This window comes from Peromyscus leucopus, chromosome 15 (assembly GCF_004664715.2).
Source record: "Peromyscus leucopus breed LL Stock chromosome 15, UCI_PerLeu_2.1, whole genome shotgun sequence".
Taxonomy (NCBI): Eukaryota; Metazoa; Chordata; class Mammalia; order Rodentia; family Cricetidae; genus Peromyscus; species Peromyscus leucopus.
The window spans coordinates 16,147,324-16,173,854 of NC_051076.1; the positions used below are offsets into that span (position 1 = coordinate 16,147,324).

At 51.6% G+C, this 26,531-nt stretch overlaps 1 protein-coding gene across 1 annotated transcript in view; it reads left to right on the forward strand.

The window, feature by feature from the left end:
• The first annotated feature begins 5,008 nt into the window (after positions 1-5,008).
• The window catches only part of Capn2 (calpain 2), a 56,508-nt gene continuing 34,985 nt past the window's right edge, over positions 5,009-26,531 (forward strand). Inside the window, exons 1-2 of the mRNA XM_028858994.2 lie at positions 5,009-5,432; positions 10,649-10,718. Of these exons, the coding sequence (XP_028714827.1) occupies positions 5,196-5,432; positions 10,649-10,718 (307 nt within the window). The 5' untranslated portion in view covers positions 5,009-5,195. The remainder of the gene's footprint in view (positions 5,433-10,648; positions 10,719-26,531) is intronic.

The window sequence follows — 26,531 nt, forward strand, 5'->3', positions numbered from 1 at the left end:
CTGGACAGTTCTAGAATTTCTACTTGAGAGGGACTTGAGGACTGGAAAAAATGCCGACAGCAGGTGGAGTGGCAAGGGGTGGTCTTGAGTCTTGCCTTGTAGCCGTTTTTGCTTAATAAGCAACTTGTTCTGGTTAAAAACATGGATTTGGAGGACTTGGGGATACTACTGATGGAGACTGTGGAGGGGGGGCTACACCTCGCTGGTACCCTGTGGTGCTTACCATAGACGGGGCAATGTACTTCTCTGTATCTGTTCCCTTCACCAGGCACTGTGAAGACAGAGGGCCAGCAGCTGCAGCACCCCAGGCACTCAGGTGCCCTCACTCAGAGATGCCAGTGCTGCTGCTGCAGCAGTGGTGACGAGGGTGCTGATGCCTAAGGACCTGCTGTTACCCTAGACAACTTCACGGACATTGTGAGCCGATACGTCTAACCATTCTGACTGTGCAAGGCAGGCAGTAGGAGGTCCCCCCTTGAGAAGATGCCCTCATTTACACAAAACTTGTGGGAGAAAAAGGTTTATTTCACCCTACAGGTTACAGACCATCATAGAGGTAAGTCAAGGCAGGAGCTCAGGGCAGGAAGCTAGAGGCAGGCTGAAGCGGAGACCCCAGGGCAGCACTGTCTTCCTTACAACCCTAGACCCACCTGTCTGGGGTAGCACTGACCACGGTGGGACAGAGCCTCCTCCATCAATCAGCCATCAAATGTACCCCAGACACACCCAGGAGCCAATCTAATGGAGGGCATCTCCCATCCCGCCCTGGTAGTCTCTAGTTTGCGTTGAGTTGACAAAAATGATTAGGCACAGGAGATACGATCCGCCACTAGGAGAAACCCCTAGAAAACTCCTTTCAGAGGGAGCCTTCAGTGTCTGAGGCGTGTTGTCTGTGGCCCTGTGTGCAGGCTGGACACACAGGCAGATTCAGTTCAGAAAGCATCTGGGCCTTTGGAACTTATGGAACTTTCTTCAGGCGGTTTCCTCTCCCCTTCTAATCCCAGCACCCCCACATTTTGTAAGATTAAAGACACTCCTGTCCAATCTCCTCTTCAGCTCTCAGCCACCCTCTGGAAGCCCCCTCTGCCTCATGGCACCCTCTGCAGTCTTGAGGAAAGAATATATCCTATAATCTCCCCAGAGGAGAGGAAATCACTCTGTGTGTTGCGCAGCTTTCTGTAGCCACGATGCCAACACTGGGAGAATAGACTAATGGCAGGAATTACTCGTTTGGGCTCAGGGTTTCAGACTTCAGTAGGTGCTTGGCTGGTCCTGTTATTTTAGGGCTGAGATAAGGTTGAACACCATGGAAGCAGGAGTCTGGAGAGGAGGAGGCTGTTCACTTCACTGCAGACAGGAAGCAATTAGAGAGGACCTGAAAGCTGTGTGTACTTCAAAAGCCACCTTCCAGGGACTTCCCCTCGCTAAGCCCTGCCTGCTAAAGTTCCTACCGTTTCTCAGAGTAGCATCACCAGCTGGGGGTCAAGCATTCAATGCCCAAGCCTGTGAGGGACATTAACGTTCAAACAGAAGTTGGCACACAAAACTGGGTTGCTTGTTTTCACTGCCTGCTCACGGATACTGGGGATGGACTCGGCCTGTGGACACTAGACAAGTGCTCCACTGCTGAGCAACAGCTCCGAGGGTATTTTAAATAACATCAGAATTCTATTGTCTGTGATCTGCTTTGGATTCACATGACAGACCTGGAACAGGGAGAAGGGGAAAACATAGGTTTTCCTCATGCTAGACCTGCCTTGTCCTTTGCTGTCTGAAGCCAGGAAGGGAGGCCCTGGGACATGTGGTCTAGGGTTTCAGAGCGAGGCTCACTTCACCACATGTCAGCTGCTCCCACATCCCTCCTAAAACAAGGAGTGGGGATTTCCTGTGGGCAGCTGTGAAGTGTGTGAGCCCAACAGAGAACGCAGCATGCACACACACACACACACACACACACACACACACACACACACAACACACACACACACACACACACACACACACACACACACACGTCCCACTTTCTCCCTCTCCCTCATATTCCCCATATGCCAGCTGTTTCTGGTCACCCGCTACCCTTCTGGGCTGGATGACTCATTGAGGAAGAAGGTGTCTGTGTGTGTCTTTGTGTTTCCCTGGCAGGGGTCATGTTTCCCTGAAAGAGAAGACTTTTGGCCAGCTCCCCTGAGATAACATCGTGAGGGAAGAAGCTTTAGGAAGCGTAAAGAGCAGCGTTGACTCGGGTTAAAAACTGGCCCATGTCCACATGGTGAAGTCAGTCTTTATGTGTTTGCAAATCAATTGCAGGAGCTTTAGACAGTGTGGGACCTTTGGGAACGGAGTTCTGTGCACACAGTTGACTAGGTCTGCGGCTGCCCTGCCTGGATGCACCATGAAGGGTGTTCACTAAACCGGAAGAGGAAGCCCTGGGTGAGAAGAGACATTCTTCTGCCACAGGCTTGCAAAGCTTCTGTCTTGCAAGTTTCTGACTTGATCGCAGTGATGGGTGTAGTCTGCCCAGGCCTCTGTTGTTGAAAGGATCGGGAGTGGGCCTGACCTCCAGCTGCCAGGGAGGAGGCACTTCCCCCAGCTGGTAACCAAACTCCATGATAGCAGGTTTGGGACAGACTTTCCCCCAAGAGCCCTGAGCCCAGAAGAAATCAGGATGGGGCCAATAGAAATCAGACAGCGGGGAAATTAACAGCTTCCAGGAAAGGGCCGTGAAGCTTCAGAAATCATTGCACAGGAAACCCCCAAACTACAACCGGCTGCTGTGGTGCCCCCAACTCTTCCAGGGGCACTCAAGACAGTGTGGTGACAAGCAGTGTGCCTATCAGGCGATGTGCCAAGAGTTGAAACTTGAGGATAGAGGATGTTAAATAAAGTCAAGCTTAGGTAGGCAGAGATTGTCATTCAAAGGAAAGACCGTGGTCATGGGCAGAGCAGTCCCATCTCAGGACTCTGCAAGCATCTCAGATTCAAACGGAACGAGGGGGAGGGGCTTGTCTTTCTGTGGCAGAGGAGGGACAAACAGAGCCGGGGAGAATCTGGGAGGGAAGCTGAACAAACACTTGAGATGCCTAGCCAAGCAGGGGAAAGTTCTGGCTGTCGTTAGCCCGTTCCCAGAAGCTGCTGAAGGTGGGCTGGGGGAAGGGGGTCAGCTTCGTGTGTGAGTGCTCTGGCCTCGGGGAAGCAGAGCTGGGGAGCCAGTGAGGAAAGAAAGACCCCTGAGCAAATGAGGCAGAGGGTCAGCCGTGGGCAACAGTGGACACCCAGTCAAAGACAAGATTGGACGTGGTAAGGAAGTATCAGCATGGGTAGTTCTTAAAGCTAAGATTGTGGCTATTGTCTTGATATAAAATGAACACATTTTAAAAGGTTTTATTTGACAAATATAGATGGAGCAACCAGACAGCACATCATGTTTTGTTTGTGCTTTTGGTTTTTTTTAGACAGGGTCTCACTGTAGCCCTAGCTGACCTGGAACTCACTATGCAGACCAGGCTGGCCTGGAACTCACTATGCAGACCAGGCTGGCCTGGAACTCAGAACACACGGAGATCTGCCTGCTCCTGCTTCTCCAGCGCTGGGATTTAAAGGTGTGTGCCGCCGCCGGGCTCAGCATCAGGCCTGTGTTGCCAGCGGGATGGTTTCTGAAGCTTCACAGCCCTTTCCCAGAAGCTGTTAACTCCCCCCCCCCCCCCCCCCGCTGTCTGATTTCCATTGGCCTCACTCTGATTTCTTCTGGGCCCAGGATCCCAAAAGAGAAGTGGAAGAAAGACACTGGACATGCTTCAGGCACCCGGAAGAACAGCGAGTTGACAGTGCAAACAGACAAACTCTGCCACAGGGAGAAAGACACTTTGATATCTCCAGGGACAGGGTCATCTGCATGTTACATAGATATTTCAAGTTGTTACAGTTACCTACAACTTCCAAAGTTACAAACTCACTCAGAAACAATGCTGGACCAGACGGCCTGGAGGGAGGTTCCTGAGTCCCGCACAGAGAGAGACACTTCAGACTGCCTTGTTCCTGCTCTTCTCTCGGTAGAGCACTGCCCCAGACCCACTAATCCTGGGGGAGCACCCCGGCTTCCACTCAGGACTCCTCTCCCAGTTGTGACAATACGAAGAGTGTCTGCAGTTATTGTCAAAAGCCGCTTGGGTCACATGGGTGGGTGGGGATTGCCTCCAGTTGAGAACCCCTGCTTTACACCATTCATAGCCCAGATACTAAGTCTTCCCAGTATTCATTCCAGAAGCATGTTCTCTGTATGTGAGCGGCAACTCAGAAACTCTCCCTGGACAGAGTGATGGCACCAGCCACCAACATGGGCTCCATTCTAAATACTCTCCCAGCATTAATTCAATAAATCCTCCTGGGTAAATTTGAGTTTTAGATAGGCATCACATAGTTATTCTAGGAGAGGTTTGCTTTGGATGATATTTGAGGGCAATGTGTACTAAAAGCCACACTTTTCCCTTTACTTGAAATTCAGATTTAACTTGCATGGCTGGTTTTTGCCAAATTGTACAACCCTATTTGTGCACAAATAACTGTCCGGTAACCGCAGACCGAGGCCCTGGGGCCTTAGAATCCCTGCTCTGCCTGTGACTAGCTTTTGACTCATGGGGTTACATCATTGAGCTTCTATGGGACTCAGTTTCTCATCTGTGAGATGGGCACACCGGCAGCCACTTGTCACAGAACTGCAGTTGTTGGCGTATGTGTCCAGAGTCTGCAGAACTGTTAGGATCGTGAGCCAGTGAGTGGCAACCGGGTTAGTCTCTGCGCTCACACTGCTACTGACTCATCCAATGTTTCCTGGACCGTCATTGCTGAGTTTCGCCCAGCCTTCCCACCCCAATTAAGAGAGTGTCCCCTGCCACCGGGTCGCGTCATCCCGGGAACCGTCCGAAGGTGGCAGCAGCGGCCCCGCAGTCCTCCACGGTCGGGCTGGCGCTGTGCAGGTCCCCGGCTGGCCGCGTCCGGGGCCAGGCGCCAGGCAGGCCGGGAGAGACGGAGGCCACACCCCGCGGCCCAGGCGCTTCCCGCCGGTGAATCATCGCCTGCAGCAGCGGCTCCCGCAGTCCGCTGCAGCGCCCCGGGCCCGGCCGCACCCCATCCGAGCGCAGCGCCCCGCGTCTCCGCGCCCCCCTCTCCCTGTGCAGTGAGCCAGTCCGATTGGCACCATGGCGGGCATCGCAATCAAACTGGCCAAGGACCGCGAGGCGGCCGAGGGGCTGGGGTCGCACGAGAGAGCCATCAAGTACCTCAACCAGGACTATGAGACGCTGCGGAACGAGTGCCTGGAGGCCGGGGCGCTCTTCCAGGATCCTTCTTTCCCCGCCCTGCCATCCTCTCTGGGCTTCAAGGAGTTGGGGCCCTACTCCAGCAAAACTCGGGGCATCGAATGGAAGCGGCCCACGGTAGGAAGCGCTCAGGGACCGGGCGGGGTCGGGAAAGGGCTGCAGTGGAAGGTTGCGAGCCAACAGGCTCCGGGGCTCGGTAGTGCTGGCCTGGTTGTGCTCCGTGATTGCTGCTAAGGGGACTCCAGATGCAGGCTGCGGCCCACCCAGTGGACCTGCCTCCAGCTGGCCCGGAGCGCTTCCCAGGACAGGACCCCAGATCCCACTGGCCGGCACGCCCCGGGAGGCCGCCTTTGGCCTCACAAAGCCTCCGGGACACAGGGCCGCTGGGGTAAAACTTTTATTGGACTCTAGTGGTAAGATGGAGGGAGGGGGGACAAGGACCTGATGTCGGGGTGGGGTATCCGAGTAGGGTGGAAGACTCTGGACTGCTTCGGGGAGGCAAGGGTGGGCACAGCCTGGCGCTGGCTTACGTAAGTGGCCACAGGTACCTGTGAGGGTTAGGTTTATCCAGCTAGGATCTTGTTTATTTCTCAAAGTGTAGCTAGCGGACGCCCCTCACCCACCACCCCCAATTTTTACCTGGGTAACTTAATAAAGAATTGAAAGGCTCCAAGATCCTGTTACTCATTATTTTGGGGGGCCAGAGTCCTCACCTGGGAAACCCTGTCCCGCTCCCAAGTGCTCTTGTGCCAACCCTCAGGGTCTCTGCCCTACGCCCTCCCAGTTCCTTTGTGGTGCTGGCTCTCATCCCATGGGACCCTCACTTGACTTTCCCAACGAGCCTAGAGGAAATCTAGATTCCTGTTAGGACACTGGGCATTCATGCCTTACTTCCATCCTCCCAGGCTACTTTTGTTATCCTGAATTCAGTTCGAGATCTAGAAAGTACCCTAGACCAGCCAGTACTCTACCAGGCCTGGGTTCTACCACATAACATCAGGTGCATGGTAATGCATGCCTATAATCCCAGCACTTAGGACGTGGAGATGGGAGGATCAGAAGTTCAAAGCTGGGGGCCACTGAAATGGCTCAGTGAGTAAGGGCATTGGCTGCTAAGCTTAACAACCTTTGCTCTATCCCAGAACCCATGTGGATAGAGGGAACCAACTCCCCAAAATTGTCCCCTGGCCCCCACATGCACACTGTGGCAAACAAGTGGACTTGTGCAGGCATGTACATACACAAAGTAAATAGATGAATAATAATGATAATAATAACAACAGAAGGTCAAAGCCAACCTTGGCTATGTAGTACGTTTGAGGCCCTCCTAGACCACATGAGAACTTGGCTCAAATTAAAAAAATAAAGGAAAAGGAAAACCAAAAAGGTCTCTGTAGAGCAGGATCCTGAGCACCTGGGTGCACTGGGTGAATCACTGGACCTCCGTTCCTCACCTCAGCTGGGCGTGGTAGTGCACACCTTGGTCTGAGCCCTCAGGACACTCTGTAGCTTTGGCTGCTTAGTAAGTTCGAGGCCAGTCTGAACTACAAAGTAAGGCTGTCTCAAATTGAACGAATATGATAAGAATGGAGCAAGCGAGGCCTCCCTGTTTCCTGCCGTGTCCAGCACACCGGATGCAGCTGCCCCGGTGGCTCCAGTGTCCCAGAGACACCCAGGTCTTTCCTCTCACCCTTCTCACCTGCTGGGCATGCCTGGGGCCACTACCACCCCAAGTCTAGCTCATTTACATTCTTTAGGACTTTGTCACAAGTCTCCTCCCCAAAGAGTCTTTCCGGCCATTTGTAGCAGACCTTCCCACCCTCTTGTTCTCTGCCCTGTACTAATGTCTGCTCTGACATTTTCACCGTGAACCAATGCGTTCACATGTTTTCTTGTTCTGCTGAGCTGGTGTGTGTTCTTTGCCTTGTGCTCTCAGTGTCTCGCCAGAGTACTGTCCCTTCTCAGTCTTAACTCATGCATTCATACATTCATTCATTCATTCATCCATCAGCATTTATGAATGCTTATTCTAGGCCAGGCATTGAGATGTCCATGAACAATCACAACAAAACAAACAAACAAAAAATAAAGTCACTGACTATTTGGAAAATAAATGAATGAATGGATGGATGGATGGATGAATGAATGAATGAATGTGCAATCATTGTGAGCCTTGAATGGCATCCTGGCTGGGGAGATGATTCACAAGCAGGAGAATGTGTGTTGTACATTTGTAAACTGTTTTACAACTTTCTATCTCAGTCTCATTTCTGTGGCTATGATAAAGCAAATGAAGGGATGAAAGGATTTATTCGGCTTACAATTCCAGGTTCCAGCGCATCAGTGAGGGGAAGTCAGAGAAGGCACTCAAGCAGCTAGTCACATGAGAGCCACAGCAAGAGCAGAGATGATCAAATGCCACACATTGCTCGCTTGAGTCTAGCTTTTGTCTTCCCTGTATAGCATGTCCTGCCTAGAGAATGGCACCACCCACAATGTGCTAAGTCTTCCCACATCAACTAGCAATCAAGATAATTTCTTCAGACAGAACTACAGGCCAACCAGATCTGGATAATTCTTTGAAATGACTTCTTTCTCTATCACTCTAGGCTGAGGCAAGTTGACATTTACCCACCTCCACCCCACCCCCTGGCACTCCCCCTTTCAACCTCCTGGCACACACACACACACCCTTTCAACCTCTATTCAGTCAACGAGCACTTAGTGAACACCTATTATACACCAGGTACATTATACTCAGTTTCTTCTCTGAAGAAGAGAGAGAAAGGAGAGAACGGCCCCTCAACAGGTTCCTGTGCCTGTGGGCCTTCCAGGTAGAAAAACAGAGACCTGGAGCCACTTCAGGGACACTGCCTAGGCAGGCAGGCCATGCACCACACAACCGTTCTGCAGTTGGGGAAACGGCAGCTTGGGGATGTCAGACTTGCTCAGAACAAAGCAGGAGTGGAGCCAGGCCTGGGCTAGCTGCCTTCTGTCCCGACCTGTCTGGTCAGACCCTGGTGGGGACAGGCCACGGGACTAAAGAAATGTACCCACTGGATTCACTCGTCCGTGATTGGAGATTGGAACAGAGCAATGTCAATGGATGGTGTGGGGTAGGAACCAGGTAGGCTGCAGACGCTGGAGTAAGAGAGACGGAAGGGAGGTGTGTGTTTCTGCTCCGCTCATTTCAGAAGGATGCCTGAATGACAGGTGGAGGAGGCGAGGGAGGAAGAGAGGAAGGAGAGAGAGAGAGAAAGAGAGAGAGAGAGAGAGCGCACAAACACCTATGGCCTAATTTAAGAGACCCTTCGGCTGTGGGCAACTTGCGTTTGTTAGAGGTTGAGTCACGAGTGACGAAGGGATTAAAGACGACTTCCAGAGAAAGAATGAAACAACCCATGAGGAAGAGAAAGCAGGGCAGGGCAAGGGAGCTGGTTAGCCATCCTGGGGGCGGGGCTGATAACTCTTCCCGAGAGGACGTCATAATGCTGGCAAGAGGGATGAGAGAGAACATGACCACAACCACACTGAGGGCAAGAGCCAGTGCCGGGCCACAGTGATGAGTGGCACGCCATCACCCACGGCTGGCAGGCATCACCCACGGCTGGCAGGCCGGGTCCTCCCAGCTGTCAGTTAAAAAGTGCTTGGCAAGGCCATTCATGTTCATCTCACCTAAGCCTGAGAACAGTCTCTGTGGGCCGTACCTTCGTCTTCTTCAAACCCATTTTACAGATGCGGAACAAGCTTCCGGGTGTCCAGTAACGCACCGGCATCCTAGGACTTACGCAATAAATGGCAGTGCCAGGCTTCTCGCTGGCTTATCAGAATCCAAGGCCCTCCCTTCTTCTGGCCCTGCATGGCCACATCAGGGTTTCATTCCGGGCTCCACAGGCTGTGGGCAGGGCTCAGTTTTCTCAAGTGTCTCTGGGCTGTGAGGTCTGAGCTTTGGCTTCTCCGGAGACCCTGAAGCAGTTTGTGAAGTGTGGTGGTAGCCCCTCCTGAGGTGAGAGCTTGGCCGCTGGATGATCAGTGTGATTAAGGGGCTCCCGGAACTGAGCCCAGTCTTCGCCCCCCGGGGATAAGTGCTTGCCTGGCAGACCTTAGGAAAAGCTGGCTTCCCTGCCTGGGCAGAAGTGCTTTCTCACTGTCCCTTCATCCTCCAGGCCGGCTGGTAGGGAAGCAGGAAGGGAGCATGCTCTGTGAGCTGGTGTGCTGCTGGAGGCTGCCAGGAGAGACCCAGCTCTCACCCAGGGAAGACTCCCATAGATAGAAAGAAGTGTGCCAAGGGACAAGGCCACTCTGTGCAGATGCGGCACTCCTACAAACCAACGACTCTGAGTCAAAAGCAGCTCAGATTTGGGCCCTGACTTCCTTTGTGGCTTTTGGGTGGAGCTCTTCAGAATCCGGAAACACATCCAGGGGGCTGCTGGAGGGCTGAACCCTTCCACACTGGCTTCCCTCAGGCTGTTGGGAACAACCACCACAGAAGCAGGAGGGCCTTAGCAGCAAACAGCAGGAGCACACAGTTTACACTTGAGACCATGAGTTCAAATTCCAGGGGCCTCTACCTCTGGGGAGCCATGAAGCTATAACAATCACTTTACTTCCTGAGCTGCTCCCCACGTGTAAGAGGCTGCTGACACCACCCTGAGTTCCTCAAAAGACAAGAGATAAGGCTCCACGCAGTGTCTGAACAGCAGGTGCAGAGTGCGTGAATCCTCTAAGTGCTGGGAGAACTCAGAAGGGCTGGATCCAGTCCCCTGTCCCCCAAGAAGCATGTGTATTAGAAAGATGGAGGAGTCGCCATGAACACCACCACACCGCACAGGTTTAGGTTCCCAGAGACTCTGGGGCGGGTCTCTAAGGGAAGAGTGGAGATAAAGAGGAGGAAAAGCTTCATCCTGGAAGAGAGGGAGAGGGGGGCTTGAAATATGAATGATCTGGAAAATGTAGGCAGAGGAGGAAATGCCCTGCAAGTTCAGCCACTTGCATGCAGGCTCAGAGGAGAGGGTGCCAGAATGGTGGGCAGGGGGCACTTAGCACGGAGGGTCCCCAAGCCTGGCAGAGGGAGCCGGGTGCACTCCCTGCCCTTCTGAAGAGCAGACTGAAGATAATTGGAGTGTGTGAGTTCGGATGACTTCCTGGAAGAGATCCGTGGTCCCCCCCCTCCCCAATTAGGGCCAATGGAGCAGGTTCAGACAGCTAGCACAGAGGTCTGACTAGGAAACTTTCCTCAGAGCTGAGCAGCATGAGGAGGGGGGGGTGCTGGAGGCACCCACAGGGAATAGAGGCTCCTGCCTGCTGACCTTGCTCCGTGGGTTTGTTTCCAGGAGATCTGCTCTGACCCCCAGTTCATCGTTGGAGGAGCCACCCGCACAGACATCTGCCAAGGAGCCTTGGGTAAGTAGTCGGGCGGGGTCTGGGGCAAGCTGCACTGTGTACACCCGCAGGTTCTGGGGCTTCTCTTCTGGAACTGTGAGGTGACTTCCATTTCCAGGAGCTCCTTGGACTTCTTGTCTCCTGGGGATGTCCCCCAGCCAGTCACAACGCTAAGATGGGAGTTCTGTGAGGTCCAGGACAGGTCCCCCGAAGAAGCAGTGACTCAGTGTGAAGGAAGGGGAAACCTCTCTCGCTGCTGAGAGGAAGTGGAAAGCACCAGGGCCAGCTCAGCCTTGCAGGCAGCTAGCTCCCTGCGGGCTCACCAGAGAAAGCAGCTGTGAACACTCCTGCAATTGTAATGCTCATGTGATTCAAATTAACCCAAGCATCAATCAAGATGGGGAGGGCCATGTCTGAGGATTTGGGCTCCAGGGCCCCCAGCTGTTGCTGGAGGGCTTCTCCAGTTCCAAGCCCGCAGTCCACAATCACTTATAAATAATATCAGACGCTTATATCATTAAACTGTATCGGCAGCTTTGCTACTGCTCTTATCTTAAATTACCCATTTCTATAATCTATACTTGCACGTGCTGGTGCTTACAGATCTCTAATGTGCTTGTCTGGGTGTGCAGTCTCTCTCTTTTTTGTTTCCAATTCTCCTTCTCTTTTCTATATTCTCTTCACTCATTTTTTTTTATATGATATCCACAGCACCCAACTTCATCCTGAAACATCCAGGCTTCTGTGAAGTCTCAGCAGTGAGAACACACCCTCATTCTTCCCTATACATAATAAACATGGGCTTGTAATCCCTGGAGTAGATTATTTGCTCTGATAAACCAGAAACAGGCTATCCACCTCAACTGGCTTCCCAAACAAGCCCACTGTAACAAAACTAACCAGCTAGAATTCACCACCTTCCGGTGCCCGCTTCATAGGGCTTCTGGATCTCTTAATGATGGCGGCCACTGTTTACTAAGTCCGTCACTAAATCACGCTTGCCCACACTCCATGATATCCCCGATCACTCTCATTTCACAGATGAACATGCCAGAGCAGAGGCCTGGTGTGCAGACACATTTGGTCTGACCCCAGCACTAGTATGTTAAGTACCAAGGTGGCCTCCCTAGAAAGAGACCTACAAAGATGTCACCCTGTGGGGGATGTCATAGCCTGTGCAAATCCTCAGGACAGGGCAATCTCTAGGGAGAACAGGGTCCAGGCCTGTTGAAACACAACTATGCTGAGTGTGGATTCCTAAAATGCCAGGGAGTTTTCTCACCTGAAGAAAACAGGCCTGCTCTCTCTCTCTCCCCAGGAAAGAGATGACCAATATCCTAGGGCACCTGAGGAGAGTGTTCTGTGGGAACAAGCCACTGGTTAAGAGAAAGTGGAGATCATAAGGGTTGGACATGGATTAAAATTATGACCAACCTGGGAGTTTTTGAAGGATCTAGAAAAATACAGCAGCTACTGAACACTATTCACAGCCTAAACAGCTACTTCAAAAGTTTTAACACATCCTAAGGGCCAAGCCACTCATAAGTACCCCAGTTAAGTCACATTTCAATTCCACCAGGCGGTTTGGGAGGGGCCATAAGGTTAAACTCCTGGAAGAAATTGCTTGCTGTACGTCCAGAACTGGATGAAAAGGAGAAATATAAACCTTCTTAAACTTTCTTGGTAGTTGATCTAAAGCTTAAGGTCCCAGATTAGCCATTTTCTTCCTCTTGATTTTTTTATTCTGGAAGATTCTAATGAGATTGTGGGTGGTGAAATGTGGTTTACTGAACTCTCAGCCTTCCTTTGGCTTCTGGGCATGAGGTCCTGAAGGGGTGGTAACATCCCTAAGTCCCAAAAGGCTCAGAAATGACAGAACAGGGCTTCAGTAATGTCAGTAGTTGGGGGAACTTGGCCCAGACATCACTGGGGACCTCAGTTTTCCCAAACCGCAGAGGGAAGGAGGTAAATAAGGTGACACCAGAACCCGCTGATAAGTGGCATGCAGCCTCTAAAGCTGTTCTTGCTGTGGGCTGGAACAATGGTAGAACACGTGACCAGTATGCATGAATGCGGTCCTAGGTTCAATTCCAGTGGCAGCAACCAGTCAATAAAATCAAGCTGTCCCCTGTTCATGGCTAGCTGTTCCCCGTTCCTTGGTCTGGTATGTGAGCAGTAAGTATCATCACCTGAGAAACAGCGTGTGACTCAGCATTGTTTTTTGTTTAGTTTTTGTTGTTGTTGTTTTTTAATCATATGCAACCATCCCAATTCTCAAGTAGACATACTTTTTAAAGATTTATTTATTTATTTTATGTATGTAAAGTGCTCTATCTGCATGTATGACTTTATGCCAGAAGAGGGCATCAGATCCCACTATAGATGGTTGTGAGCCACCATGTGGTTGCTGGGAATCGAACTCAGGACCTCTGCAAGAGCAACCAGAACTCTTTTTTTTTTTTTTTTTTTTTTTTTACAGTCTGAAGTTATTATTATTATTATTATTATTTTTTTTGATAGATCAGCCTTAACGATCCATGGACAAGTCCTCCCCCGAGGACTGTGGTCATCTTGTTATCAGTCCAGGAGTCGTCCCTTCCTCCAGACTAAGCCAAGTGTCCCTGCATAAGTTCCTGGTTTCAAACAGCCAATTCATGCAATGAGCACAGGAGGTCCCTGCTAATGCCTCCCAAACTGATCAGCCAATCAACTGTCTCACCTATTCAGAGGCTGATCCAGCTGGACCCTCAGCCTTGCACCAGAACTCTTAATCGCTGAGCCCAAGCAGATGTTTTGATGCCCGCTATGCAGATATGAAAACTGAAGCACAGAGAGAGGAGGTGCCATATAAGGCTGTGCCCTAAGCATTGCCTGAGCCCTGGCCTGATGCCAGGTCCTGCACTCATTTTATAACCCCGCACAGGGTCTGAATCCACGGTGCTAAGCTGAGCAAGGATGCTTCATTTTCTCCACTTGTGCCTCCTACCCCAAATGCATTCACTGGCCCAGTGAGCCTGCGTAAATGGCATCCTTAGACTTGTACATGTCCCAGCGTCGGTCCACACCCTTTACTCTGTTGCCCTGAACTGCTTACTCACCTGCTTTCCTGGAAGGCTCAGCTTACAGCCTTCCCTCAAATGGTTCAAACGTGTGTGTGTGTGTGTGTGTGTGTGTGTATGTGTGTGTGTATGTGTGTGTGTGTGTATGTGTGTGTGTATGTGTGTGTGTTGTGCGTGTATGTGTGTGTATGTTGTGTGTATGTGTGTGTGTGTGTGTGTGTGCGTGTGTGCACGCGCGCGCGCAGAGATACTCCCACCATGAACCACCTGCACTGCAGAACGTGGCTGAGCCAGGCAGGGACTCAGCAAAGAAAAATCTACCCTTCCGTAAGGAAGGTTGGAAATGAAAGACTGAGCCTCAGCCAGGCTGGCCCAGAGAGGCCAGACGCTGTGCAGCTGCTGGTAGTGACTGAGCCCGTGCCCATCAGGCCTCTGGCATCCAGCGGGGAGTGTAAGGTTCTCCCCGATGTCACAGCTGTTCAAACTGCAGACCTGTGCTCTCTGGGCCCTTGAAGTGAGTCACTTTGCCTCCACCTTTATTGGGCTCCCAGAAGACCCACCAGGAGGTGTCTGGCCACAGGGTGCCCTTCTTTACAGCCTCCTAGTAGTTCCCTCATCAGAGAGGCAGGAGGGAGCGAGCTCGGCGGGAAACATGCCCCTGAAGGTGGAGTTTCTGGTCTTAAACCCTCTATCATGATCTTAGGCAGGCTACCCAACTTCTGTGAGCTTCAGTTTCCCCTTCTCTAATAATGGGAATGCAAAGAGCCCCCAACTTAACAACGGTTCAGTTTAGCCTTCTTCAACTCTGCAACGGTGTGAAGAGCACACACAGTCAGCAGAAACTACGCTTTAGATTTTGTTCTTTTCCTGGCTAGTAACATGCATCCCAGAACTCAGCCACAAATACTGGGGGGCGATAGTGAGCCACAGGTCCGGCCAACGGTTTAATCATGAAGGGAAGTATACAGTGTTCTGGGGGCATGCAGTTGCATTTGTTAAATGACATGAGATTCTCAACATTTTATAATAAAGTGGCCTTGTGTTGGGGACTTTGCCCACTTGTAGGTGATATAAGTGCTCTGGGGACATTTAAGGGAAATTAGGCCTTGTATTAATTGCATACAGACAGACAGACACACATACACACACACACATATGCAATGGATTTGTTTGTTGGGATGTGACTCATGGTAGATTGTCTTACTTTTCCTGTTGCTATGGTTTAAAAAAAACTTATAAAAGCAACTTAAGGATGAAAGCATTTATTTTAGCTCACAGTTCAGGAATGCAGTCCATGGTGGGGCGCCGGGGTGGCAGGAGTTGTGGGCCATGGTCATACCATGTCCACAATCAGGAACAGAGTGATGAATGCAACTACTGTCCAGCTCCATTTACCCACTAACAGAGCTCAGGGAATGGTGCCACCCAGAGTGGACGGGTCTTCCCACCTCAGTTAATGTAATCAAGATGATCCTCCACAGGTATGCCCAGAGGCCCATCTTCCTGGTGATCCTAAAGTCTGTCAAGTTGACAGTTGATTCTAACCATTCCAGTAGGTCAAAGAACATCTATCATGAAAATATCCTCTTCCCAGGGCTGGAGAAGTGAGCATAATGTAGGAGCCAGAGTGAGCACACTGGAGAATCCTAAAGAAGCTGAAGGGGTGTAGGTGATAACGGAGCCCAACGTTGTGAAAGGCTCTCGCCAAACTGCAAAGGGAGAAGGGGAGAAGGACGTTAGATTAGAAGCTGAGTCTTCGCCCTTTGAAGAGCTCGGAATCCAAGGGTGCATGTGCCAAGGTGGGAAGGGCATGTCCAAGGCTGAGGCACGCGGAAGATGAAAACAGGGAGCAGGAAGCATAACGGGCAGGTGCTCGCTCTTCAGCTTTTTGAGTGGAACTTTCAAATAGTTTAGAGAACTAAAAATGAAAGATTTTTAAGTCAGAAAGTAAATCATTAATATCTCCACTTCAGCCCAGAATTGCCTGGAACTCACAGTGTAGCTCAGGCAGGCCACTGACTGGAGACCCACATGCTGGGGACGGATGAGCTTACCCCACCAAAGGAGCCAACACCCATACTATTGTCTTTTTAAAAAATTGCACATGTCATTATTATGGTTGTTGTTGTTATTGTTGTGGTGGTGTGTTTGAGATAGTGTCTTGCTGTGTAACCCAGACTGGCCTTAAACTTGCAGCAATCCTCCTGAGTGCTGAGATTACAGATGTGCAGCCTTCTGAGTGCTGAGATTACAGATGTGCCCCACCATGCCCAGTTCTATTCTCCAGTGCTACGATTATAGATTGCGCCACCATGCCTAGATTTCTTATTTATATGTTTGTTTTAAAGGGTTTTCCTATGTATCCCAGACATAGAATTCATATTTATCCAATCCTCAAACTCGAAATCCTCCTGCCTCAGCCTTCTGAGTGCTGAGATTACAGGAGAGCCGCCATGACTAGCTGAAAATGTTAATTTTTTTATTTTTTTCACTTTTATATGTATTTGTTTCACGTGTGTGTGTGTGTGTGTGTGTGTGTGTGTGTGTGTGTGTGTACACTTTGTTCATGCAGTACCCAAGAAGGCCAGAGAAGGTATTGGAGTTACATAATTGTGACCCACCATATAGGTGCTAGAATCAAACCCATATCCTCTTGGAAAGCAGCCAGTGCCCTTAATCACTGAGTAAGCCATCTCTCCAGCCCCCAACATGTGAATTTTTAAATTCACCTTTATAATAGGCATTTTTTGCATTTTCATAAACTTGGCGCGTCTAGAATAATTTTAAATTTACAGAAAAATTGAGGAGACAGTGCAGATATTCCTATACCTCAGAAGTAGTTTCCGGTCTCGTAACCACCTCACATGGATGTGGTACATTTGCTACCACTGATGAACTGGCATCAGTGCATCCTCCTAACGTCATACTTCACGTAGAGTCCTTAGGTTTTACCCCGCGGCCTTTTGCAGTCCAGGGTCTCTTCCAGAATGACACATTACATCACCGTTGTATCTCCCAGGGCGCCTCTCGACTGCGACAGCTTCTCGGTCCTTTCTTGTTTTGTTGAACTTGGCAGTTTCAAAGAGTACCAGCCAAGAATTCTGTATGTCCGCCTTCTCTTGGAATTTGCAGATGCCTCTTTTAAAATAATATATGTAATGTCCGAGTATGGGGATGGGTGCCTGTAATCCCAGCACTCAGTAGGCTGAGGCAGGAGGATTGTTATCATCATCATCATCATGATTATTATTATTATTATTATTATTATTATTATTGTGAATTTGGTGTGTTTCTGAGATAAGGACTAGCCTGATCTGTGTAGCAAGACTTTATCTCAGAAACACACAAATTCACAATAATAATAATAATAATAATAAGATGATGATGATGCCTGTAGTTAAAAAAGAAAAAATAAGACAATGACCAGAAAACAGGTGTAGGCTGGTTTAATGAAGAAAGTGAATCCATCCTTCTCTTTTCATGGTCCGTCACTCCCGGCCCCAGCTCCAGCCCCACCCCACCCTTCTGCTCCATCACCCACCCCACCCCAGAGAGGCCCCTCCCGGAACACTTTAGTACCCATGAGTCATGGCTTCCGCAGCTTCCTTTCTGCCGCAAACACTTCTGCACGGCTCTCTCCCTCTCCCGAGGCCGCTGTCTGCTTCCCAGCTGCCTTCCCTGCTGACGCTAAGGCAGCAGAAACAGGGCTCCAGCGAAGCGCTGGCCCTGCTGTTTTGACCCAAGGCCCTGTCTTGTCCTGGCTGGCCCCAGGCTTGGCCATCAGAAAGCAAGGCCACAGCCTCATGTGACAGCTAACTCTGTGCTTGGCTGTGGGAGTGAAGAGTTGTGGGAATCCACAGAGCTTCCAGCTCCCCGTGACTGTCCTCTGAAGCCCCAGCATGCCCAGAGGGTAGCAGGATATGACTGCATTCTAGGTCTGTAGATCAAGGCGTGATCTTTGGTTTGTCTGGGTACTCCCTCGACTTTCCCACCAGCTGTCTGTGACTGGGAGCCACACCACACCCTTGTGTGGCCTCAGTTATCTCATGTCTGAGGAGAAAAGGCTGGATCAGATTTTCCTAAGACTCACACTTGCAACCTTCTGTGATTTTAAAATTTATCACCTCACTTATGCTTGGGAGCAGAGTCCAAAGTTAACAGAGCCTTGCTCAGCCTCAGCTCTCAACAGTATTAGCTCCAGGGAAGCTCCTGTAAGGGGCTGCCGCAGTAAGCACTTCGTGTCCCGTGAGGGGCAGTGGGGTCCTGGCCAGAACACTGCGTGGATGATGGGCCCCAAGAAGAGATGGTCCATGCTGCCTTTGACTTGCCTGAGAGCAGATGACCTAGAAGGCAGGTGTGTAAAGAGGCAGGCTAGACCAGCTCTGTCCCAACAGAGCACTTAGCGATGATGCAAAGTCCAGCAAAGCACCGCCTAATATGGTGGCCACCAGCCACAAAATGTGGGGAACGTAACCGAGGAGCTGAATTTGGTGCGTCGTTTTGTGAAATGAGGCCTCACTCCGTAGCTTGGGCTGGCCTTGAATCCAAACTCTTCCTGCCTCCGTTTCCCATGTACTGGGATTATAGGTGTGCACCCTCATGACTGATGGGAGAAATGGAAGTGTAGGCTTTCTCTAAACGCAACTAACGTGGCTATGTCAGGGAAGAGGTGCAGCAGAGGGTGAGGCTTTGGGTCCAGCCTCCTGTCCGGCCTTTGCCCTCTGTCATGGCAAAGTTCTCACATCAGAGCCAAACCAGCCACACGTGTCAGTCAGCATCTGAAAACATCACGGGGAGAGGGAGGACTTGGGTGCCCGATGGCTAGAGGCTAGTCCTTAGCTCTGTCACTCGAACAGCTAGAGCATTCTTCCATAAAATTTCATAACCATTGGGAAGACGAAATGGAGTGATTTATAGAGGCCCGGCCCGCAAGAGGCTGAGGCATGGGAAAGGTTCAATAAAATCTCTAGGGACAGTGTGCCCGAGGAGAGCAGGCTCAGAATAGGTTGTGTTGCACTGCCCATCTTTCGTGCCTGGTTGGGTCCAGCCTTAGCACTTTCGTGTGGTGACCGTGGTGTCAGATAGAGTTGGGACCAAGAAGGTAGTACTGGGAAAGTTCGAGATTCCTCTGCTCCAGCACATTGGATTGTGATGGTCACAGCTTCCTGCTGTTTCCTTCCCAGAAACAGAGGCCCATTAGTACCTCACAGCCAGGACTCCTGTACCTCACAGCCAGGACTCCTGTACCTCACAGCCGGGGCTCCTGGACCTCACAGCCAGGGCTCCTGGACCTCACAGCCGGGGCTCCTGGACCTCACAGCCGGGGCTCCTGTACCTCACAGCCGGGGCTCCTGTACCTCACAGCCGGGCTCCTGTACCTCACAGCCAGGGCTCCTGGACCTCACAGCCGGGGCTCCTGTGTTTACCTCCAGCACCCTGGGAATGTTAGTCATCAGTTTCCAATTGCCCATCTGTGAAATGGGAACCACGAGGACATTTGAATCCTTTTTCCTTTCCCCACACAATAGGGCATCTTGAGATGCCTGACTCTAAGGTGTTCTTGAGACCAGGGCCTCTGGGGGTTCCTCCATCCCTCTGAAGATCAGTGGAAAACCGGCAATAGTCTTCATCAGGGAACCTTCACTCTGTGTTTCTCTTACATTGTCGCCTCAGCTCAGTTCCCTTTCATCCCTCTGGGTCCTGCAGGGGGGCAGAAGGGGGGCTGCTGGAGAGCAGAAGCCCCTGTGAGCAACAAGGGCCCTCCTCTCTCCACTTGTGTAGGAAGGAGGCAGTGAGCTGGGGAAGGGATGGGTTGGGCTACCTGATGGGAAGAGGCATGGGGTAGAGGAGGACGGGAAGGCAGCCATGAGGAGGGAGGAGCCACTCCATCAGATAGTGACCCTGGGGGGTGGCCCTAGAGGGCCGGGCTGCAGGGACCAACAAGGTAAAGGCTATCTATCTATACAGATGTGTGTTCTCACTCAGGACAACTGAGGAAGTGGGGGGGGGGGGCTCTGCAGGCTTCCTGGTGACCAGACAGACCGAGCTAGAAAGCCTGACAGAAGCCTTGCAGCCTCATTTCCCTCCCCCTCCCTGCAGCCCTCCCCACAGCAGGAGAGAGAGACAGGGAATGAACTGGGGGTCTTTCCCACAAGAGACTGGGGACCTTACATTGATGAGGAGGGGCTGGGTAAAGTGTAGGCTTCCACCCTCCCCAAGTTGGAATGGAAATGGCCGATGGCACATGTGTTGGGAACTCCCATTTGGGGAAGCCTTTTCTGGCCGGCTGCCAGGCGGCGGCGGCATGAGTAACAGGAGGGAAGGCCCAGAGTGACGTATCACCGTCACCTTGTCACGGGCTTGGCCCTAAGACTGAGTGTTTCCTGCAGCGGTTCTCATATCAGAGATCCTGCATATCAGATATTTACATTACGATTCATAACAGTGGCAAAATTACATTTATGAAATAGAAACGAAATAATATTATAGTGTGTGGGGGGATCACCACAACATGAGGAACTGAATTAAAGGGTCTCAGCATTAGGAAGTTGAGAACCACTGCTCTAGAGAAACCCACAAGCCAGCTCCAGAGGGGCCTTAAGTTGAGTCACTGGTCATTCTTTCTTATCGCTTTTATTTTATTTTATTTTATTTATTTTTTGGTTTTTCAAGACAGGGTTTCTCTGTGTAGCTTTGGTGCCTTTCCTGGAACTCACTTGGTAGTTCAGGCTGGCCTTGAACTCACAGAGATCCGCCTGCCTCTGCCCAGAGTGCTGGGATTAAAGACATGTGCCACCACCGCCCGGCTCTTACCGCTTTTAAAGTTGACATCTTCAGCTATCTGAGAACTGAGGTCCCCTCCCTGTCTGGGCTGCCTAGGACAAGAGAGTAGCCTGTCCCTTCCCACAAGGTGTCAGATGAGCTAGGAGCCGCTTCCATACTCTATCATTCAGACAGCTGTGGGCCAGCGAGGCGAGGAAGGGAGCCACCCCAGGAATGAGCCACAACACCAGCAGGATTGGAAGCAGGCTTTCTTCTGGGTGCCATTCTTGACATCTGGGGCAGAGAATTCTTCATGGTCGGGGGTTCTTGGACATTCAGCAGCATCCTGGGCCTCTACCCAGCACGTGACAAGAGCCGAGCACTCCCTCGCTTGGGTTGATAGGAAACATTGCTAAAAGCACTGAGAATGTTCCCAGTGTGGCGAGGATGAAAGCGCCTCAGTTGGAGTCCCCAGCAGAGGAGGGAAGGGAGAGTTGTGGGAGCCTAAAACACCACAGGGCACCAGGCCACAGAACGCCACACTGGAATGCCACAGCCTGGGATGCTGAGGTGGCCAGCAAGGGGGATCCCCAGATGGGTGGCAGTGGTCGATGGTGCCTCGTAAAGACAGCTCCACACTCCCGCAGCATTGCAGCAGGTTAACTGAGGCAAGAGTGAGCTCCGGCAACATTGCAGCCAGGGCCAGCCTGCAGGGAAGCTCGGCATTGTTGGGATATTTGAGCATGTGGGAGAGGAGCTCCAGGCTTCCCACCAGCACTGGGAGGAGCTTCACAAAGGAGGAGGTGGGGAGGACTCTGACTCAGGCTATCTATGGGTTTTCTCAGTTTCCCACCTCTGGGTCCGTTCTAAACCGCTCGTCGGAAGTGTGTGGAAACGCATCTCAGGTCCAGTGTGCCCTGACGCCTGCTGAGTGGCTGGGTGTCCTGCGCATCCTGGCAGTGGCATATTTTGGGTTTGTTGGTTTTCTCAAACCCCTAGAGAGACTCAGTCAGCTGATGCGGCCAAAATGCACGAGCTTTACTGTGCCTGGAGGCGCTGACAAGCTGGGACAGGCTGGTGTCAGAATGTGAAGGGGGTAGGGAGCCTTAGTCTCGGGCCCCAGGGGCCAGTTCAGATTCCAAAGCTACTCTGGGTGTCTGACCCAGTCTCTCCAGACTTGGCCTCTCCGAGACTCATCAACCTTCCTATCCTGGCCTGTGCCTATTCGCAATGCCTCCGGCCCTTTCCTCTCCCTGAAGGTGCTCCCACCCCGCGCACACTCAGCCCCACCCCGCACACACTCAGTCCCAGCTCCTGCTCTGCTGAACCCGCTCCACAGCCCCACTCTTCCCTGCCCAGGCCAGTGCTCACCACCACCACTGGGATCCAGGTTCCATGGCTGACCTCGCCGCTCTGAGCTAGCTGCCCAAGTGCCTTGGCGTAGCCTCAGGTAGACTGGAGGTGGGAGAGGGTGATACCGCCCTCCTGCCTGAATGCATGGGAAGGAAGACAGGTGAACCACGAGAAAGTTAAACACAAATGAGGACAGTAACCATGAAAGCCAATCGCAGACCATGGGAGAGCAGCTCCCACGATCAGCTCAGGGTACTTAAAGGAAGGCGCAGAGTAGCAAGGGATAGGAAACTTGTTTATCCGAGGGTCTTTAGGAAGAAGTTTTAATCTGTGACTGGTGAAGTAAGGAAACACACATGCTTTCTGATGGTAACTTTCTCTTTTACTTCATCTTAAGAATGGTCTCTGACTCTCTCTGTCTCCACACTGCTGCACACAGCTACATATCTTTACACACGTACATCTTTTCACGTGGCTACACATCTTTCTTTGACATCCATTTCTCTTCTGCATCTCTTTTCTATACAGCTTCCTCTTCCTTGTCTCCACACAGTCACAAATCTCCACCCAGCCACAGCTGAGCATCTCATTTCCACAGCGCCACCATACAGCGCTTTACACAGTTCCTAGGCACAGCTCCTCTCCGGAGCAGGAGCTCCTTCACACAGCGCTCTCTCTCTCTCTCTCTCTCTCTCTCTCTCTCTCTCTCTCTCTCTCTCTCTCTCTCTCTCTCTCACACACACACACACACACACACACACACACACACATTCCCTCACATTCTGCAGCGCCTCTCACAGAGCTCTACACAGCCGCCTCTCTCCACACCACCGAGGCTGCTGTCGCCTCACAGCCAAACTCTGGACAATTGTGAGTTACATTTTCAGGGCCCTACCCATTTTCAAAACACAAGGTAAGTCATGTGGTTTCTCTCAGGCTAGCAACGTCACACTGACCTATGCACGTCACTCTAAGTTGGTGAGAGGTCCCAGACATTAAACAGTTGGCTGAACCTTGAGCGGTCAGGGTACATGCAGAAAGAGGGCCACTGCAAGGGGCCAATCTCAGTGTAAGCAGCCTGGCCTTGGTTTAGCCATAAACAACACCTGGGAATTAGTCCTTGTGTTTAATCTGTAGGGGCAGCTTAGTCTGTTTTGGACTAGTTCTAAGGTCTTTTGCGAAATGTGTAAAAGGCTATCTTTGAAACTGAGAATGCTGTTACTTTCCTGTGTCGGTAAAGAACATTCTGATAATATTTCTGTTCATCAGAATTATGCAGCCTAAACAGAAATCCACAGCTAAATGTGTGCCCAGAGATGCAAAACACACTACCACAGGGCTGTGGAAAGCACCCCACTGCTGTTCTTATTAGGGAGGCATCACAGTGGCACCCGAGAAAGCTACAGACAGAAGACACCCGGTTTCCACAGCCAGTGACCCCAGGGCTTTGCCAGGTGGGGCTCCCCATCAGGGAGTTCTACGTCTCGTGCGTCGACTTGTCAAACACTAGTTGTCACCTGCTGTATGCACCCGTGGTCCTTGGCAAAAGACTGTGAGAGGAACGGAGGCACGGAGAGGGCTTCCAGGAGTGATGTATGTAGCTGGCTGGGCTGTGTCCTGCCTCCCTTCCCGAGCATAGGCACCACCTTGGCCTGTGTTTGAAGGTTATGAACAATGGTTAGCTTCCTTCCCTGGCCTACCCATGGCAGGGCTCAGCCGAAGCAGCGGGTGGTCGGGGCTCTATCCACAGGCTTTTGCCCTCTGGTGTGGGAGATGTGCAGAGCCCAGCATGTCCTGGGTCCCCGGGACTGCGCCCCGACTCTGCCGCGCTTTCCTGTTTGGGAAGGAAAGATGTTGGTGGCTGAAGGGAATGAAAGAGAAAACAACCAGCCAATGTTTCGCTTCCCCTTTGGTAGCTCTGACACGCAGCAGCAAACATGAGTAACCCAGCCACAGACATTCCCCACCGTGGTGCAGGTGACCCTGGCCTGGACACGAGGCTGCCCCACAGGGTGCGGAGACCGAGAGCACAGCTCTGGAAATTTACCGACATGGCCCTGAATGAATTTATCTTTTCAGAAGAGGGCTCTGGAGCTTAAAGGGACCATTCATAAGGTCGGTTCTAAGGGAGGGTCTGGGCACAGCTTGTGCTACCAGGGGCCTGTCGGCAGGCTTGGGTGTGCAGGGAAGGCCATGGATTCTAGGGGTGCTCATAGCGGCCCGAGCAACTGAAACAATTAGCCTTTTCATCCAGGTAGACGGAGTGAGTCCCCAAGGCTGAGCCAAGGGATGGAATGGCCCAGACTCCAGCTTCCACTGGCTTTGGCTAAGCAAATTAAACCGATAGAGAAAGTCTGGATTTGGAGAGACCCCCTAGGGTCCATGTAGAAAAGTGACCTCAAGGTCTCCTCTTCTCAGGTACTCAAGGCTAGAGAGACTACCAGTGGATAGTTGAAGATAAATCAAGAAATGGATTCTGGTCTGCCAGCAGGAGGCTCTGGGAGAACCCACAGTGAGGACATGGGGAGGAAACGGATCTCACAACCATGAGCCTGGCAGCCTGTGTGTTCTGTCAGGGGACCAAGCAGAGAAGGGACTTAAGGGGCCCAGGATTCTCAGGTCCAGAGTCCAGCTCTAGAAGGAGTGAAGAGGAACTCAGTTTCCCCTGAAAAGTTGGTCCGTGGAGTGGGGTACGGGCTTTTCTCTGCAGAGGCTACTCTTGGCTCTTAAGCAATTGTGCTACCATGGCTCTGACCTCAGTGCAGTCCTTGACCTCAGTGCTGACCTTGACCTCAGTGCTGATCTTGACCTCAGTGCTGACCTTGACCTCAGTGCTGACCTTGACCTCAGTGATACTTTCCCTTCGTTTGGACACCAGCACTTCCAAAGGCTCAGCCAGAGCGATGAGACAGAGCTCAGCACACCACCGTCCCGTCCCTTCTCACTCCCACCTCAGTCACATCCCTCCCTGACCACCCCTGGCCGCCCTGCTCCCTTCTGCCAGCCTCACACCTTCCAGAACAAAACGGGCAGATGTGGCTAAGGTTTGCGCATGAGGAAAATAAAGACAGCAAAGTTCACCCAATATTAAGTGGCAGTATCAGCACCCAGATCTAGTTTTCTGGCCACAACTGTAGGTCTCTACCTGCCTCTGGGTGGGCCTCCTGGGTCACATCTGAGGTCCCCACCTGCTTAGCTTCCTCACCATCCAAGCTGGGCCGGCATCTCCGCTCAAAGCGACTGCCGCCCGCCTCTCTACGGTTACTGTCCAAGACTCTCGGGTCATGAGCTCACTGCCGTGTCCCGTTTGTTTGCCTATTTAGCAGGTGGGACACTGGGGTGCTAGGACAATGTCAGAGGGTGGGTCACACCCAGGGAAGGGAAATCCACAGGAAGCGTGAGAGCCTGGGCCAGGGAACAGAGTGAGCCTCGGCTTCAGGGGAGAGAGAGTAAAGAGCCGTGAGTGTGGGGCCTTGAGAGGTGGTGTTGAGGATTACGGTGCCTTCTGGTGCTGACAAACAGGCGTGTGGACCATGCCGGAGAGTGAAAAACTGGAAAAAGAACCGGGTAGACCAGGTCTCTGAGGGACAAGGCATGTCCTCTGCCTGCAGCAAAACACACCTGGACAGGAACCCTGGAGGAAGCTGGCAGAGGAAGGCAGTGTTTCTCAGGGTCTCTCCAAGCAAAAGATAAAGAGGCCAGGCTGCCTGTGAGACCCTCACCCACTCCCCTGACCTCAGCAATTTCCTTTCAGTGCTGGCTCTGGACTCCAGAACCCTGCCTCCCTCGTCTTCCTCAGACTCGGCCATTTTACCTCAGAGTTTTGTAATCCAAGGCTTCCCTCTGCATAAGTATGTGGAGCCCAAGTCTGGTCTTTCCATTTGGAGTGAGAGGATCCATCTTTTATCACAGAAACAAAACCCAGTGAGAGTCACAGCAGGAAGGCGCAGCAGGCCCCTGTGACTCGGGCTGTGACGTTTTAGTGTCTTCCCAGATGATGTTTGAGTGATTGATGTGGGGCAGCCTCGGTGACAGATTGGCATTCTGTGGACAGTGGTCACAGGCAGCTCAGTAACCTCTGGGCTAACCACGACATGTTCAGCAGCCGCCAGCTCCCACCCTTGGGAGGCACAGTCTTGGGGACTCTCATGAGTGATAACTGCTGCAGTGACTCCTCTCTGACCCTTGTCCCTCGTGTCCAGGGTGCTGGACAGAGGCCAGTATCAGGCAAACCAGAGATGGTATGTCACAGTTGTACAGTGGCCAAGGCAGAATTTATTTACATGTGCCTCTCCTCATTCCCAGGAAGCACAGACAACAGTGTAAATATAGACAGTATAAAACAGGATAGACTTTAAAGAAAAACAAGCCACTGTAAAGAAAATACAGCTCAGAGCCAGGCAGATTACAGACACCTGTAATCTCTGCACTTTGGGGGACTGAGACAGGAGGATTGCTGTGAATTTGAGGCCAGCGTAGGCTATCAGTGAATCCAGGCTAGCCTGAGCTACAGACTTAGAAATTGAGACCCTGTCTTAATAGAAAAAAAGATATCCAGAGGGAAGAGGGCACCCCAACCCAGAGGGAAAAGCATAGACCTGCGCTGAGGGTCTCTGGGCTCCCTGGCTAGACAGACAGACTAAGCAGTCCTGTGAGAAAC